This window comes from Podarcis vaucheri (genome assembly GCF_965113315.1).
Source record: "Podarcis vaucheri genome assembly, contig: SUPER_11_unloc_1, whole genome shotgun sequence".
NCBI lineage: Eukaryota > Metazoa > Chordata > Lepidosauria > Squamata > Lacertidae > Podarcis > Podarcis vaucheri.
The window spans coordinates 464,219-482,906 of NW_028118808.1; the positions used below are offsets into that span (position 1 = coordinate 464,219).

Genomic DNA, 18,688 nt, shown 5'->3' on the forward strand with positions numbered 1-18,688 from the left:
GGATTTTGCATCTTGCTTTTGTGGAAGCAGCTATTAAATATGTAAACAGCTTGTAAATGCAAACAGTAGTTTGTCAAGTTTTTTATAACAGCAGCAGAAAAGCAAAGCAAAGCCAAACGCATCTGACTGTGGAAATAAGTTCTTCAGAGAATTGTTCAGTACAATAGGGGAGCATGCAAGTATCATCATGAACTGTGAGACTTCGGAAATGTCTCTGAAGAATGGAAGGACCACCAAACTAAATGCAGTCTGCCTGCCCAACAGCTTAAGACCATCCTAGAATTATACAACTGGGAGGGACCTCAAGGACCGTCTAATCCCATGGTTCCCAACATGGGGCACACGCCCCACAGCAGGCAATGGATTTTTAAGGGGGCAATTCGAGAATGAGTTATTAACAGTGAACAGCCTTTTAGGCTTCCTCACTGTGAATAGGACTTCACTTTTTGAATAATGAGAATTATATGTCATGGGGGGCAATCAGGATTTTTGAATGCTTAGGTGGGGCATGGCCAAAAAAACGTTGGGAACCACTGATCTAATCCAACTGCTGGCAATGCAGGAATCTCAACTAAAGCATCTGTGATAGCCAACCATCCAACCTCTGCTTTAAAACTTCCAATAAATCAACAAAAAATGTGCCTTGATAATAATCCAGGCATGGGGAACTGGATTCAGCTGGCAGGCCAATTCCTTATTCACCACTGCCACCCTGGCCCGGTTCATCACCGGCCATCACAATGAAAGCAAAGTTGCCTTATTATCGCTCCCTAGCATCCCACTGCCAGAGAATTGCCTCCTTCCATTCACCAGTTTGCCTCCTCCCAGTGGAAGAAGCCTGGGCAGTGCTGAATGTCACATCCATTGCCAGGTGTGTCCTGCTGGAAATAGAAAAGGGTTTCCCCCTTGGCCTGCCTGTATATCTACTCAGCTGCCAAGTGCTTTTGTGACATCACAAGAAACCCACAGCTAATGGCAAAAGCTGGGGAGGCATCATCTTCATTGCTTTGAGCCTCACAATGGCAGGTGCACCTATCAGTGATCGTGTGCTTGTTTATTTGGGACATGGGTGGTGCTGTGGTCTAAACCACCGAGCCTCTTGGGCTTGCCGATTGGAAGGTTAGTGGTTCAAATTCCCGCGAAGCGGTGAGCTCCCTTTGCTCTGTCCCAGCTCTTGCCAACCTACCAGTTTGAAAGCACGCCAGTGCAAGTAGATAAATAGGTACTGCTGTGGCAGGAAGGTAAACGGCATTTCCGTGTGCTCTGGTTTCCATCATGGTTTTCTGTTGCACCGGAAGCGGTTGAGTCCTGCTGGCCACATGACCAAGAAAGCTGTCTGCGGACAAACGCCGGCTTCCTCGGCCTGAAAAGCACGATGAGTGCCGCGACCCCATAGTCTCCTTTGACTGGACTTAACTGTCCAGGGTTCCTTTACCTTTTTTATATGCTGATCCCTCTCCTTTTTATCAATTAGGTGGGCTGTAGTAACTTTTTAAAGGCTGTTTTTAATGAGGGTGTGTAAGAGATAGGGGCCTCTATTTTTTATTGCGATGTCCAACTGATGATATTGGGTATTCTTTTTATATCGTTTCCAGTTGTTTTTATATATGAATCATGAGTGGCTATTTCCCCCGATTTGGATTTTAAAGATAATTGTGGTATGAATTTGGCATAGGACCTGCTACTGCAGAGCTTGTTCATGCATCACTAGGAAATAGCCCAACAACTCAGCAGGTGTGTAAATGATGAATAAAGAAAATGGAGGGGGCACATTTTTTACTAGAAAAGGAGCAGATAACAATAGGCAAAAGAAAGCCAAATAAGTTGTAGTTAAATTACATCCATTGCAAGCTCTAGCCTTGCCATGATATCTCAAACTGCTGCAAAAAATATTGAGAACTGTTAGCGATTGTTGCACCACCCGTGTCCTGAATAAACAAGCATACAATCACTGATAGGTCCACCAGCCATTGTGAGGCTCAAAGCAATGAAGATGATGCCTCCCCAGCTGTTGTCATTGGCTGTGGGTTTCTTGTGATGTCACACAAGCACTTGGCAACTGAGGGGATATACAGGCAGGTGTAATAGTGCTCTGTGAGTGGGAAGAACTTACTGTACTGCCTCAAAAAATTATAAAAGGCAGGGTATTATGTGTTGTGAGCAAATTCATTCACGAAGCTGAATAAAAATGTTAAAACAATAATTTGAAACGGAAACTTTTTTACTAGAAATTATTTGAACTATATGTCTGCTTTAGGTTTGTTATTTCATTTTATTGCTTAATTTTGTGTTTGTTAATAGGAAGTAACAGAATATTGTAACCATTTTTTGTTGAAGAGCATGTTTTGAGCATACTAATTTTAAGCTGAAACAACCAGCCTCCTAATTATTCCAACGCTGTCATGAATCGTTGAAGTGAGGCATGAGGATTTCTGATCAAGTGACAAATCAAATCGGAGTACATATTGAGAAAACGTTTGGGTTGAACTTGTTTCTACAGAAGCAAAGAACTGTCAGTCCAGGTCTCAGATCATCATGTCTCTTATCTGCACAGATAATGCTGAATTTTAGAAACCACAGACCTAGAATGATTTTCTAAAACTCTTCATAAATAAGTGCCCCCAGGCAGTTGCTTATCCCAGCTCAGCTTTGATCTCTTTTTGACCTCTCCCCTTTTCAGGCTACTTCTTGACCTTTTTGGAACCAGTAAACAATATCACCATAGTCCAGGGCCAGACGGCCATTCTCCATTGCAAAGTCGCAGGAAATCCATCGCCAAATGTCAGATGGTTAAAAAACGATGCGCCAGTGGTTCAAGAACCGAGAAGGATCACCATAAGGAAAACGGACTATGGCTCACGACTTCGAATCCAAGATCTTGACACCACCGACACGGGGTATTATCAATGCGTGGCCACAAATGGGATGAAGACGATCACTGCCACAGGAGTTCTGTTTGTAAGGCTGGGTGAGTCACTTTGTTTTAAACTGTGGCTTTTATAGCTAGGTTTATTGCTTTATAGACTAGCTCCTAGTTTTCACAATCACAAAATGAGAAATTAATTCACTGGGTCCCCCCCCCCTTTAGAAAATAAATTGCAACATGAAAGAAAATCAATAAAGTCCTTGCCCGAGGCGTCCTCCTCAGCCCAGAATGTCTGGGTTGAACCTGATACCATTTACTAGTAATAAAAGAAAGTAGATACAGATGGAATGGTCTGTAAATATGAAGTTCAGAGAACAGCACAAATGTGAATTAAGGTTTAGTCTAAGGCACAGGGAGGCAAACTTCCGTTACTTCACGTTTCACAGAGCTGCTTGAACTCATTCTGTTCTCACTGGCCAGAAGAATTAAGTAGCTGTTCCCCATCTGGTATTCATAGCTTTGGCCCCAATCTTTGCACATGATGCCTGTGGCAGCAAGCAGCTGACTGTTTGCTAAAAAATCAACACGTGTCTTTTACTGTACGAAGGATATCCCCAAAACTGTATTGACTGAAGTGATAAGTTGCACACCGGGTTTTGTATTGGGGTACTGACCAGTTTGAAGTCTTTGTTGTAATGGCACTAACTACACTAACTATGAAGGATGCTGTATCCTCTATGCATATTTGTTATAATAATTGCCACAGGTTACTTAAGTAATAGTAATAAATTAAATTTATATACCACTGTGGCAATCACACAGGGTCCCCGGATGTTTCACTGTCTATTGATCCCTGTGCCACCACTTTATTTCTCGCTGCCACCACCCAGACCCTATCTGGTACAATACTGAGTCCAGTCAGGGTTAAATTGGAACATAAACTTTTGTTTGTTTATTGCAGTTTAACAAGTGTGTGGTTTCATAAACAGTATCAGTCAATTACATTCATGGGGTGCCTATCCAGACCTATAACTTCCGCTACCTGCTCTCACTCACTAAACCACCTCTCAGATATTTATTTGTCTTAGTAGCCCCTAACTGTTCCTGACTCAGCTTATTTCGCTACCCTAACTCAACCTACCCACCGACTCTATCCCTATTCACTCCCACTCCAACCAACCACCCAACTCCCAACGAACTCCCCTTTCGCCCCTCCCAGAGCTGGTTTTATAGTCCCTCTGACTCCACCCCCCTGGGTCCTGATTGGGTAACCTGTTTAACTATTTCACCTCCAGCACTCTCATATGTTAACGTGACAACCACCCTATAGCTGGGGGTCTCAGGGCGGTTCACAGAATAAAATCAAGATATAAAACCACAAAATACATAATAAAAATAAAATCAACAACCCAATAGCCCCCCTCCCCCAATTTTTTTTTAAAGGGCGTAGGATGTAAATCAGATCAACCCAAAGCCTGGTTAAAAAGGAACGTTTCTGCCTGATGCCTAAAGGTGTATAATGAAGGCAGCAGGCAAACTTCCCTGGGGAGAGAATTCCACAGATGGGGAGCTACTGCAGAGAAGGCCCCGTTCTCATGTTGCCACCCTCCGGACTTCTTGAGGAGGAGACACATGAAGAAGGGCCTCAGAAGATGATCTCAGGGTCCTGGTAGTTTCATATGGAAAGAGGCGGTCCTTGAGGTATTGCAGTCCTGAGCCGTTTAAGGCTTTATAGGTCAAAAGCAGCACTTTGAATTGGCCCCAGAAACTAATTGGTAGCCAGTGCAGTCGGACCAGGATCCGTGTAATATGTTCAAACCGTCTTGCTTCAGTGAGCAACCTGGCCGCTGAATTCTGCACTAACCGAAGTTTCTGAACTGTCTTCAGATGCAGCCCTTTGCAATAATCTAACCTTGAGATTACTAGAGCATAGACAACAGTGGTTAGGCTATCCCTGTCCAGATGGGGTGTAGCTGGTCCACCAGCCGAAGCCGATGGAAGGCACTCCAGGCCACTGAAGCCACCTGAACCTCGAGCAACAGCAAATCACAGCATCTCATAATTATCTGTTTTTTGCAACAAAGGTCATACAACGGTACCTGTGGGTCGTCTTTTAACAGTTGAACTGGCTTTAATAGTGTTTAGCAAGTGAATGATGCATTGACCAATAGGAGAGATGCTTTCTTGTGTGTACTAAACCTCATTTCCCATATTTGATCCAGCACTTATAAGCTATTGATTTGCACTTCTGAAAGTAACACAAAATAATAGCGGGGTGGAAAATACTTTCTCCCTCTACACTGAGGAAAAAGCATTGCTAAAAAGAGTGTACTTGCTTTAATTGCTATTTTCCAAGAGCCAAAGCTATTTAATAATTTCTGTTTATTTGTTTCTAGGTCCAACACACAGTCCGAACCACAATTTCCAGTAAGTACTACTTGTGATTAATTTACTGGGTGCCCTAAGTATTTTGATGCAAAAGGCTCAGTCATAGAACCATTAAATGAATATGGAAGTCATCTCACGTCTTTACTTTTCAGAACGATTGAAGAGATACTTGGAAACAAGCAGAGCATTGTGCTGTATTTGGTTTCACTTTGACAAAATTCTTTTGCCTTGTTCCTGCAGGCAGGTTTTATGTTTTAGAAGGGCAATATAGCACTACATTGTGATGGAATTTGTATGGCGATAGTTTCAGAACACTTAATGTTAGCAGAAAAGAGTCATGCGCCCCTATAATTCTAACTTTTACCCAGTTTATTTTCCTATTACCCAAAAACTCAAGTTAAATCAGATTCTGAAGACGTTATTTTTGAGTAATCATTGTAATATGAATTGGTTTGTACTTCATGATTTGTACTTCTTGGCCATAATTTATCTCAACTTCATATTAAATGGGAATGTTTCCCTTTCCCTTTCAAGATATATGAATGTATTTTGCATCCATTTATATAACTGCACACATTTGCTTGTATGGTATCTCAAGGGTTGAGGAGATAAGACTGCACAGTTGGAAACTAAATTCATAATATTGTCAAGTGTGAGCATTATCTCATTTATCAAAAGGGCCTGAAGGACAGCCAGAATGTATGACTCAGATGTAAGTTCTTATTTTCCACCCCTAAAGGTTAAACTTGTTTGGGGCCACATGGAGACAGAGATTTATAGGAGAACGTGTGTTTATTCTCTCAGTTACTCACACACATATCAATAAAGAGTTGAATTGTCCATTGTTCAGTTTTTGTTCCAGGGCTGTTTCATGTTCTCCGTTTTCTACTCAGGATTTTATTTCTTTGTATAAAGCACCCATATACGTTCACTTATTTCACACTCACATGTTTATTAGAGATGACTGGGAACTATTGAGTTGTACTCTGGAAAAAAGCTGAGTGAATTTGGATTTGAATACCCACAAAACTCCCAGTACCCATCCCAGAATCTCAGACTCTAGAAATCCTGCTCCAATTGTGCATTTAATAGTTTTCCCGACCACATGCCAGTGGCACATTCATGCCACTACAAAAGCAACCCCTGTCAGATTCATGAAGGAATCTGCTAACAGTGCTCCTGCTGCTTGGAAACAGCTTCTGTCATCATGCTTTGTCAGTTTAAGAGGCTTAAGTACATAAGCGGCAAGGTATAATGTTCCCTTAAAGCCTCCTAGACAACAACAATTTTATTTTTTGTACCCCACCTATCTTACTGGGTTGCTCTAGCCACTCTGGGTGGCTTCCAGCATATACAAAAACATAAAAAATGTAACATTATAAACTTCCTGATACATGGCTGCCTTCAGGTGTCTTCTAAAAGTTGTGTAGTCCTTTATCTCCTTGACATCTGATGGCATTCCATAGAAAGGGCGCCACGACTAAGAAGGCCCTCTGCCTGGTTCCCTGTAACCTCACTTCTCTTAAGGAGGGAACGGCCAGAAGGCCCTTGGAGTTGAACCTCAGTGTCCGGGCTGAACGATGGGGGTGGAGATGCTTCTTCAGGTATACCGGGCCAAGGCCGTTTAGGGCTTGAAAGGTCAGCACCAACACTTTGAATTGTGCATGGAAGCGTACTGGGAGCCAATGTTGGTCTTTCAGGACCAGTGATATATGGACTCGGTGGCCATTCCCAGTCACCAGTCCAGCTGCCGCACTCTGGATTAGTTGTAGTTTCCAGGTCACCTTCAAAGGTTGCCCCACGTAGAGCGCATTGCAGTAGTCCAAGCGGGAGATAACCAGAGCATGCACCACTGGCGAGACAGTCTGTGGGCAGGTAGGGTCTCAGCCTGTGTACCAGATGGAGCTGGTAGACAGCCGCCCTGGACACAGAATTGACCTGCCCCTCCATGGGCAGCTGTGAGTCCAAAATGACTCCCAGACTGTGCATCTGGTCTTTCAGGGGCACAGTTACCCCGTTCAGGTCCTACCCTATATAGGACCTTAATCCTATATCGTAATAGTGTACTCATTCTCCAAGTGTTCATCCATTTGTAACCAAAATGGCACCATCCACAGACAGAAAAATAAGTATTAGCAGGTTTGGGGGAACCCTAAGGCTTTCAGAAGTAAAGACAACTTAGGATTCCATTCAGTCAAAACTGAGAATGCTCAGCAGGCATAGAATGCTAACTGACTCGGGGGAGAAACTGGATTCCAGGATGGGGTGGGGAGGCATGAACTGGAGTGTACTGGGAGAGGCCATGGGAAGCTGGGTAGAACCCCAGTCAGAGCACTCTACACTGCAACATTTTGTTACAGGTCCCACTTCTAGGTATAAGTTGTGGCTTTTTCCTTTAAAGCACATGTAGGAGGATTCCCAATTAAGAGATGTATTGTCTAACCCTGATTTCATTGTAGTTCATTGCTATGTCTGGTAACACAATTGGAAATATACAGTTAAACCTCGGGTTACAGACGCTTCATAGAATCATAGAATAGAATCATAGAGTTGGAAGAGACCACAAGGGCCATCGAGTCCAACCCCCTGCCAAGCAGGAAACACCATCAGAGCACTCCTGACATATGGTTGTCAAGCCTCTGCTTAAAGACCTCCAAAGTAGGAGACTCCACCACACTCCTTGGCAGCAAATTCCACTGTCGAACAGCTCTTACTGTCAGGAAGTTCTTTCTAATGTTTAGGTGGAATCTTCTTTCTTGTAGTTTGGATCCATTGCTCCGTGTCCGCTTCTCTGGAGCAGCAGAAAACAACCTTTCTCCCTCCTCTATGTGACATCCTTTTATATATTTGAACATGGCTATCATATCACCCCTTAACCTCCTCTTCTCCAGGCTAAACATGCCCAGCTCCCTTAGCTGTTCCTCATAAGGCATCGTTTCCAGGCCTTTGACCATTTTGGTTGCCCTCCTCTGGACACGTTCCAGTTTGTTAGTGTCCTTCTTGAACTGTGGTGCCCAGAACTGGACACAGTACTCCAGGTGAGGTCTGACCAGAGCAGAATACAGTGGCACTATTACTTCCCTTGATCTAGATGCTATACTCCTATTGATGCAGCCCAGAATTGCATTGGCTTTTTTAGCTGCCGCGTCACACTGTTGGCTCATGTCAAGTTTGTGGTCAACCAAGACTCCTAGATCCTTTTCACATGTACTGCTCTCAAGCCAGGTGTCACCCATCTTGTATTTGTGCCTCTCATTTTTTTTTGCCCAAGTGCAATACTTTACATTTCTCTCTGTTAAAATTCATCTTGTTTGTTTTTGCCCAGTTCTCTAATCTGTCAAGGTCATTTTGAAGTGTGATCCTGTCCTCTGGGGTGTTAGCCACCCCTCCCAGTTTGGTGTCATCTGCAAATTTGATCAGGATGCCCTTGAGTCCATCATCCAAGTCATACCTCGGGTTACAGATGTTTCAGGTTATGTGTTTTCGGGTTGCGCACTGCGCCGAACTTGGAAGTACCAGAACGGGTTATTTCCGGGTTTCTGCGCTCGCGCATGCACAGAAGCACTAAATTGCACTTTGCACATGTGCAGAAACACCAAATCGCAACCCCTGTGTGCGCAGACACGGCGCTGCAGGTTGCAAACGCTGCGGGTTGTGAACGTGCCTCCTGCACGGATCACGTTCGCAACCGGAGCGTCCACTGTAGTTTGTCACTTAAATATTTAGCTTTCCTAATATTGATTAACCATGGCTGCAGAAGATAAGGACTTATTTGGCATTTGGTAGTTTTACATAGGCTGGTTCAGCAGAAACAGAGCTTAAGACACTGTGCCACACTAAGCCAACAGAATATTTTGGTTTCTGAATATTATGTGAATGTCCTTATTCAGTTCTTAAGCTCATTGCTTATTATCATGATTATGAAGCTGAAGCCCTCTAGAATGTCTCATGCAAATCTAAATAGATTACGACATATTGTATAAATCAAGTCAGTTTTTAAGAGCAGTCAAACTAATCAAACAATTTATTCTTCACAAATGCCATTTTAAATTGCCATGTGTTTTCTGTTGACAACACAGGGGTGGGGTGGGGAAATCAAATGTTCTTTCTCTAAAAATCTCACATTGTTGATTATTTGTTGAGGGGGCATTCTTCAACAGTTTTTGTAAAACAAACCAAATACTCCATCCAAAATATATTGCCATTGTTGTGAGCTTGAATTGGTCGCAAATAAGTGAGCTAAAAGCACAAATATAGCAAAGGGACTGTCAGGTGGAAGCTTTTTAATTAATGGGGGGGAATAGTCAAGCTATTTGCCTTTGTTTAACTTTTCCCTAGGGTCGCGGGTGGCGCTGTGGGTAAAACCTCAGCACCTAGAACTTGCTGATCGCATGGTTGGCGGTTCGAATCCCCACGGTGGGGTGCGCTCCCATCGCTTGGTCCCAGCGCCTGCCAACCTAGCAGTTCAAAAGCACCCCCGGGTGCAAGTAGATAAATAGGGACCGCTTACCAGCGGGAAGGTAAACGGCATTCCGTGTGCTGGCGCTGGCTCGCCAGATGCAGCTTGTCACACTGGCCACGTGATCCGGTAGTGTCTGCAGACAGCACTGGCTCCCGACCTATAGAGTGAGATGAGCGCACAACCCTAGAGTCTGTCAAGACTGGCCCATACGGGCAGGGGTACCTTTACCTTTTACCTTTACCTTTTCCCTATATATAATAACAATAAACTTATATGAGAGTGGGTGCTTATGTACAGTGGTGCCTCGCAAGACGAAAAGAATCTGTTCTATGATTCTCTTCGTCTAGCGGTTTTTTCGTCTTGCGAAGCAAGCCCATTGAAGGATTAGCAGATTAGCGCTTTTAGCGGCTTATCTGCTGATCAGATCAGCTGATAAGCGGCTTAGCGGCTTAGAAAAAGGGGGGAGGAAAAAAACAGCAGGAACTCGCAAGACATTGTCGTCTTGTGAAGCAAGCCCATAGGAAATTCATTTTGCGAAGCACCTCCAAAACGGAAAACTCTTTCGTCTAGCGAGTTTTCCGTCTTGCGAGGCATTCGTCTTGCGGGGCACCACTGTAGTTAAAACAGGCATAGGCAAACTTGGCCCTTCCAGATGTTTTGGGACTACAACTCCTATGATCCTTAGCTAACAGGACCAGTGATCAGGAATGATGGGAATTGTAGTCCCAAAACATATGGAGGGCCGAGTTTGCCTATGCCTGAGTTAAAATAACACTATCTACACAGCAGAAGGGGTGTTTCAGCAAGCTAGAAGGAACCAAAAGGTTTACAAAAGGCAAAAAAAGAAAGAAAATAAAGACCAGGGGAGCCACAAGACCCTAAGAGAGGATATAAATAGCTCAGTAAAGACTGGTTATATTTGATAGGCATGGAATGCTGATTGGGCATTAGGGGAAGAGAAAACAAGAGGATAGGAAAATGGAAAGCAGTGTTCGATATATCTTTGGATAAGTAATAAAGGTAAAGTTAAAGGATCCATGGACAGTTGTCCAGTTAAATTCGACTATGGGGTGCAGCGCTCATCTTGCTTTCAGGCTGAAGGAGCTGACATTTGCCCACAGACAGCTTTCCAGGTCAGGTGGCCAGCATGACTAAACCACTTTTGGCACAACAGAACACCATGATGGAAACCAGAGCGCACGGAAACACCGTTTACCTTCCTGCCACAGCGGTACCTATTTATCTACTTCTACTGGTGTGCTTTCGAACTGCTAGGTTAGCAGGAGCTGGGACAGAGCAACGGGAGCTCACCCCCTCGCAGGGATTCGACCTGCTGACCTTCTGATCGGCAAGTCCAAGAGGCTCAGTGGTTTAGACCACAGTGCTACCTGTGTCCCGAACAAACAAGCACACAATCACTGATAGGTCCAACTGCCATTGTGAGGCTCAAAGCAATGAAAATGATGCCTCCTCAGCTGTTGCCATTGGCTGTGGGTTTCTTGTGATGTCACAAAAGCACCTCTTTATCGGCTTGTACTGGTGTGCTTTTGAACTGCTAGGTTGGCAGGAGCGGGGACATAGCAACGGGAGCTCATGCCGTTGTGGGGATTTGAACCACCGACCTTCTCCTTGGCAAGCCCAAGAGGCTCAGTGGTTTAGACCACAGCGCCACCTGCATTCTACTAATCTGGGAGTATTGTTTTTGGTCCGCTGAAGGGCAAATCAGCAGACACCTGAAAAAGGAAGCAATGGTGAAATAAGACAAGCCCCACATAAACACAGTAACAAAACTTTATGGACAATGTCCCTCATTTTTGCTCACCACCATGAGAGTTCAGCTGCTCTCTGCCAAGCCAAGTGAGCCTCAATTGTCTCCCAAACCTGGAGCTGCAGGGTGGGGCAGTCATAATCCCTGTGGTTTTGTGGCAATCTTCACACACTTCCCAGCTTAAAGGCTGGGAAGAAGACAGTGGTGGTGGTTTGGTTGCTGCATTGGCAGTGCTTTTGCCACAACACATCAGCACATGGCCAAACCAAGAAGCCTCTGGAGCTAGAAAGGGTGGTAGGGGGTTACTGGTTCTGGTGCAATGGAACACCATGATGGAAGCCAGAGTGCATGGAAACATATTTATTGACAAGTATCAAATAAATATGGGACGCAGGTGGCGCTGTGGGTTAAACCACAGAGCCTTGGACTTGCCAATCAGAAGGTTGGTGGTTCGAATCCCCGCAATGGGGTGAGCTCCCGTTGCTCGGTCCCTGCTCCTGCCAACCTAGCAGTTCGAAAGCACGTCAAATTGCAAGTAGATCAATAGGTACCGCTCCGGCGGGAAGGTAAACGGTGTTTCCATGCGCTGCTCTGGTTCGCCAGAAGGGGCTTAGTCAATAAATATCAATAAATATAGTTGAAAAAAAGAAAGAAAGAAAGAAAGAAAGAAAGAAAGAAAGAAAGAAAGAAAGAAGTATTCTGAAAGCAGGCAGGCATGCCTGGATAGCTGGAATTCTGAACAGGAGTGCTCTGCTCAGCAATGCTTTGTCTTGTTTGTTCCAGTGAATTTTTATAATCCTTTCTAGTCGTTTTCAGTGAAGTATTGATTTGACTTTATTTGATTTATCTTTTGACTTAAAAACAACAACACACAATGCATCTTTCAGTTTAGATCTCTCCCCCCCCCCAGCTGTGCAGTGGAACCTCTACCTGCGACCATAATCTGTTCCGGAGGTCCGTCCGGAGGTCAAAATGGGTCACTGGGAGAGGTGCAATTGTGTGCAGGCGCAGGCAGCAATTGCCCACTTCTAAGCATGTGCGAATGGCGATCGCCGCTACTGCGCATGCATTAACGACAGCAAACCCACCAGTTACTTCCGGGTTTGCCGTGGACATTGGGCGAAATGGAGACGGACCTAAGTAGAGGTTTGACTGTATTTATCCTCATGGCACACCATAATATTCCTGGGGCCTCCTCCCAGTTGCCTCTGCTATGGTGTTCATTACAGTTGCCAATAGAAATGAGCTTAAAGCTGATCCATAGTTTAATCTACTCTCATAAGGAATCAACGTCAGCAGCCACATCTGCTTTTCACTACTGTATTGCTATCCTCGCACATGTCTACAATCGACTGATTATATGTCTCCAGCAGACTCTGTGGCCAGAGGCACCATTATTTCAATAATACAAGAACACTGCCTTACCTCTTTTGCCAGTAGTTAATTGCATTTCTTTTTGGAAGGATTTGTTGTTCTCGGGTAGCTTAAAACGATGCTAAAAGTAGCTCAACTATGGGGAAGTAGAAGATACGAATGTACTGGCCTATGCAGGGGTAGAAAACATGTGGCTCTCCAGATGTTGGACTCCAAATCCCATCAACATGTCCAGTGATGATGAGAGATGTAAGTGCAACAACATCTGAGAGCACCATGTTGGCTCCCCCCCAGTCCGATTCACATTGGATCTGAAAATTGTAAAGATTCTGGACTTCCGGGTTAGCGCCATCGCCGAATGGCGGACTCCCTCCGAGCTCCGGAGGGAGTCGGCTCGGCAGGGGTTGGGTCCTACCGCGCCGGCGACGCGGGGACCCTCAAAAACCACGGGAACGGATCCCGTGGACATGGTGACTCGGCTGGCACCGCTATCGCCCTCCCGGCTTGTGAAGGAGCCTTTTTAAAGGCTACGGATCGGGCGCCGGGGAGTGGCGTGGTGCTTTGAGTCCTCCGCTTCCCCTGCCGGGCGCAGCCGCATGCCATCCGGCGGAGAGCGCTGGCTTCTTCCAAAGAAAATTCGGACAATTAACAACAACCCGTGAGTAATTGGGTAACCGGGCATAAAAGGAGGAAAAAAGAAAATTTTTTCCGGATTTGGCACGAGCGGGAGGGGATCCAAAAAGGAAGTCAGTCCCCTCCCTGATTGTAAACATGCTAAAACAAGGACTGAGAAACCAAGATCGATTCAGAAGTTTATTGACGACAAAAATTATTAACTCCACGATGTGAACTATAAGAACTGTGCTGGAGGAGAAGAGTCGAGGGTGAGAGGAAAAAGACAACCCCCCCCCCCTGGGAACCGGGGCGATTCGGAGAGCCTGGCGAAGAGAGATGGAGAATTTGACAGCTGCCAAAGGAGCTGTCAAAGCTGGAAAATATAAAGAGGACTTTGCTACAAGTTTTTCTTTGCTGGTTAATTTTGCTACAATTTGACATAAATATGGGTATAAACTGTCGGGGAAAAAGAAACAACAAATTGACTTTTGGATTAGAGGATACAAAGTTATTGCAATCCCCCTAGAGGGGTTTCGGGACATTACAAGTGTCGTATGTGGAAAACTACTCTGGGATGTGCATAGGTCTTATCTCTTGGGAAAGCTGCAGAACTGAAATATTATTTTGTCTACAGAGGTGACCATAATACAATAGAATCTTCTATTGAAGCAAGAAAGGAACTGGACGTAAGTCTTTGTCCCTGAATAACAAACCTCTGTAGAGTCACTAAGTTTTGAAACAAGAATGTTTTGACAGCTGAACAAGACAGAAACCGGAGAAAACAAGAAGCAAAAGAGTAAATGACTAAATACGACACGGAAAGAACAACGGGAGGAGCAACAAAAGATTAAGGAAAATTAAAGGCCTCTATTAGACTGGATTTATGAAGTTAAATATTATTAAAACAACCAAATCTGAAGAAACCGGCAAGATGGACTGAGAAAATTTGGCTGTGGACTTAAGATCTCCAGGCCGACAACATACAGACAAATGGACATGGGGAATCAAAACCGGGGAAGGGAGGGGGAACCTTAGAATCCAAAGGCTTTGTAACCAATTTTTTGAACTTTTCTATATATTCTATCTTATATTCTTTATAACTTTGATCTTATATGTTTTCGTTTTTTTCTTTTTTAGAAAGGGGGAACTCGTGGAAGGAATGAGAGCTGATCTTGGGGGAAAATTTTGTTTTATTATAAGATGAGGAGTGATGTTAAGATTGTGTAAATTTAAATTGGTTTATGAGTAAAATATATTAGGCTTAAATTTGGGGATGAGAACTTGTGGAACCAACTTAGGGAAAGGGGAATACAGTCGGGACGGGAAGGAGGAAGTCCCAGAAAGAAGGTTATGAAAAGAAGGGTCTAAGCTAGTCTCTCTTTTTCTTTCTTTTCTTTATCTTTTTTATCTTTTCTATTCTGTTATTATTGGAAACTTTAATAAATATGATTATAAAAAAAAATGAAAATTGTAAAGATTCTGTTCTATTTTATTCTGTTCTGTTCTAGCCATTGACTGTTTCCAATGTGTAATTGATTTAATTAGCCATCTTATTGCAGTATGCTGTATGCTGTGAAACAGTATGATGACCATTATTTGCAAACTTCTGCAAAAGCAAAAAACTGTCCAGTAGCACCTTAGAGACCAACTAAGTTTGTTCTGGGTATAAGCTTTCGTGTGCATGCACACTTCGATGCAGGTGGCGCTGTGGTCCAAACCACAGAGCCTAGAGCTTGCCGATCAGAAGGTCGGCGTTTCGAATCCCCGTGATGGGGTGAGCTCCCGTTGCTCGGTCCCTGCTCCTGTCAACCTAGCAGTTCGAAAGCACGTCAAAGTAGATAAATAGGTACCGCTCCGGCGGGAAGGTAAACGATATTTCCATGCGCTGCTCTGGTTCGCCAGAAGTGGGTTAGTCATGCTGGCCACATGACCCAGAAGCTGTATTCCGCTCCCTCGGCCAATAAAACGAGATGATTGCCACAACCTCAGAGTCGTTCGCAACTGGACTTAACGGTCAGGGGTCCCTTTACCTTTCAGGTGCTACTGGACAATTTTTTTATTTATTTCGACTGCGTCAGACCAACACAGCTACCTACCTGAATCTAGAATTCTGCAAAAGCAGTATCAGTCCACAATTGGTAACTTGGCCACTGATGATTGAGAGGCCTGCAAAGAAAGAAACACCAAACTAAAGGAGAATCGCAACAGAGGCAAGGTTTAAGTGAACTGAATTTCAGATAGCAATGGCTTTTCTTCAAGATATAGCAGCCTTAATGCAGGTTAGCGTGTGGCCAGCTTCTGTGCTCTACAGCAGCTTTCCCCAAACTTGGGTGTCCAGATGTTGTTCGATTACAATTCCCATCACCCCCAACCCCCAACCATGCTGGCTGAGTGTAAGGGAGGGGGGAGCGTTTGCAAAGGTGTGCCACTGCCCTGCACTTCAAGTCTTCTATGTTCTTTGCATCATGTCTGGCTACAGCAGTGGTGGTGAACCTATGGCACGCGTGCCAGAGTGGGCACTCGGAGCCCTCTCTGTGGGCACCCGTGCCATCGCCCCTGCAGTGCCATTCCTGGGGGTTTTCAAAGTTGGCTCCCCCCCCCCAACGCCTCTCCAGGTGGGAATTACTCTGTAGAGTGTGCACTGCCCACAGCAGCGTCGAGTGCAGTTGCGTGCCCGCCAAGCAGCTGATTTCTGGCCTTTCCACTCCCCCCCCCCGCCATGTTTGGATTTGATATCCCGCCTTTCACTCCCCTTCAGGAGTCTCAAAGCGGCCAACATTCTCCTTTCCCTTCCTCCCCCACAACAAACACTCTGTGAGGTGAGTGGGGCTGAGAGACTTCAGAGAAGTGTGACTGGCCCAAGGTCACCCAGCAGCTACAGGTGGAGGAGCGGAGATGTGAACCCGGTTCCCCAGATTATGAGACTACCGCTCTTAACCACACCACCACACTGGCTGGTTTGGTGTGGAATGTTTGGTGTGATTGGTTGGTGCAGCAAGCAGGAGATAGAAAGCGGCGGCAATGAGTGTGTTATTTGGTTGAGTCAAGGGTTTTTGTTCATTTGTTGGTTCCTGTGAGCTTTGTGTGTATTGTTTTCCTCTGCGTCGCGTCCTGAAGTGTGTTAGTGTTTATCAGCAACAACCCCCCCATATTAGCTCAACAGCAGTTTGCAATCCCCCCCAAAAAACATCTCAACAACTCCAGACAACGCCCCCCCCAAGCAGAAGGGCACTCCTCCCAAGAAAAGATCAATAACTCTGGTTAATCTCACCCCATTTCCTTACTGTATATTTATTTGTATGTGCACATGCAGACAATCATTATTACCCAATATTAAATTGCCGTGTTGGCACTTTGCGATCAATAAGTGGGTTTGGGTTGCAGTTTGGGCACTCGATCTCTAAAAGGTTCGCTGCCACTGGGCTAAATCACCCCTTTTCCAATGTTTCCTGTTCCATTCTGTCCAAAAAATGACTGACACCACTACAGCCTACTCACGACTGTTTCAGGAGTCTTGTTCGTTCCAGAACTGAGGTGAAATCCATGCGATTTGCCTTCCTCGTTCTCTCTGGCGTTGGTTCTTCCTGCAACCTCCGTCCTATCAGGCAAGAGCAGTCGCTGCAAATAATATTTGGTGTGATTTTGGGGCGTAGGCAGCAAGAAGCAGCCTGCTTTCATTGCAAGGTGCTTTGGGCAGAAAGGGGGTTAGGAAGACATGCTGCAACGAAGTTTCTCCATAGAGTTTGTCCAAACTGGGGGCCCCTAAGAAGGCAGACGAGAGATGAAGAACAAGAGCAGCTTTTATCTGCCTGCAGTGATAAGGAATAGACATAAAAGAAGCAGAAAAATCCCTGCAGAGAAGCACCAGTTATTTATATTACACATAATATATACTAGCATCTGTCGTACTTCAGTTCTGAGTAAAATAAGCCTTCTTTATAGCATGATTTTATGTTCTCAATGTAGATTAGGCTATGTGCCTACCTATTCTCTTGCTACTGAAGACAATATAGTTATTATGTTTATATGCCCTCTGGCTCAGTCACATGACAGCCTGTGTATAATAGATATCTTAGGCAGTTAACATGCACCGGGTTCTGTCTGCATTTATTCTTGTATTTAGCTTGTTTGATTTGTAAAGAAAGGCTCCTTTGTTCTACAGGTATCTTTCAAACCTTTGTCTGGGTGGTGTTAGTATGCTACAAGCCTAATTTCGCTAACCCATGAATCTAATGGCACAGAGGAAATAATCTCTAGTAAATCTTCAAATATTGCTTTGACGTGGAGTCTACAGATTTGAGTTTTAGTTAATAAGTGAAACAAAATCTCAGGGTCACTTAAAAAATCAGCAGCACATTTTATTCATTAGTCACTAATTCATTAATTAGGCACCACCTTTCCTAAATGCATTTATTGGTTCTAATGAATTGAGTAATGGTGCTGTTGAACGATGGCTTAGGGATAGGTGCTGTTGATTTTAAGGACCATTGCTCTCTGCGTGTTTTTGCCTACTCACGAGGAGAGCAATTTCACTGCTGTAACTGACCGACACCAGGATATATGCTATCCACACAAAAAAGGCAAATACTACTGCTAATTATGTAATTAGCACTGTCTCTGTACTTTCTGCATTTTGTTTCCATCTAACCTCCCCCAGGCATGTAATCCAAGACAATGCTTCATTCATCTGATGAAGTAGCCTGTACCTCAAAGCTTTGCCTTAAAATTTAAAGTGCTACAAGACTTATTATTGTTTTTGTGCCAGTAGTCCTCTGGAAGATAAAATATAATTTTTCTTTAGTTGGTGCTGTATTTCAAATATAATTGCCCAAAAGACTCACCTTTTGAACTAACTGCTGCCTTTTTTTGTTGAGTATTGCTTGTATGACTTGTTTAAAAGAACATCTTCTTCTGCCTGGCCAGTGGGACTTCCTTTCCCATTGCCTCCATGCCTGATCTGCTCCAGAGGGTTGGGAAAACTGCCAGGACAGATTTTTCCCCTATACTTCTATACCACATCTCTTAAGGAGTGTACATTATACATGGATGAGGGCATGGGAAGAAGAATTGTACAGGCAGAGGTCCTTGTACTAAGTGGACAAGTCTGTTGGATGCATCCATATGACTTTTCTTTGGTTAAGGAAACATACATATTTTAAAGCTTTACTTTTATGTCCTGTTTTACATAGCAGAGAGCTTTGGTAATGGAGGGTCA

General features: G+C 44.3%; 1 protein-coding gene across 1 annotated transcript in view; it reads left to right on the top strand.

The window, feature by feature from the left end:
• Positions 1-18,688, top strand: part of ROR2 (receptor tyrosine kinase like orphan receptor 2) — a 162,687-nt gene that overhangs the window by 113,944 nt on the left and 30,055 nt on the right. Inside the window, exons 3-4 of the mRNA XM_082242331.1 lie at positions 2,681-2,968; positions 5,263-5,293. Of these exons, the coding sequence (XP_082098457.1) occupies positions 2,681-2,968; positions 5,263-5,293 (319 nt within the window). The remainder of the gene's footprint in view (positions 1-2,680; positions 2,969-5,262; positions 5,294-18,688) is intronic.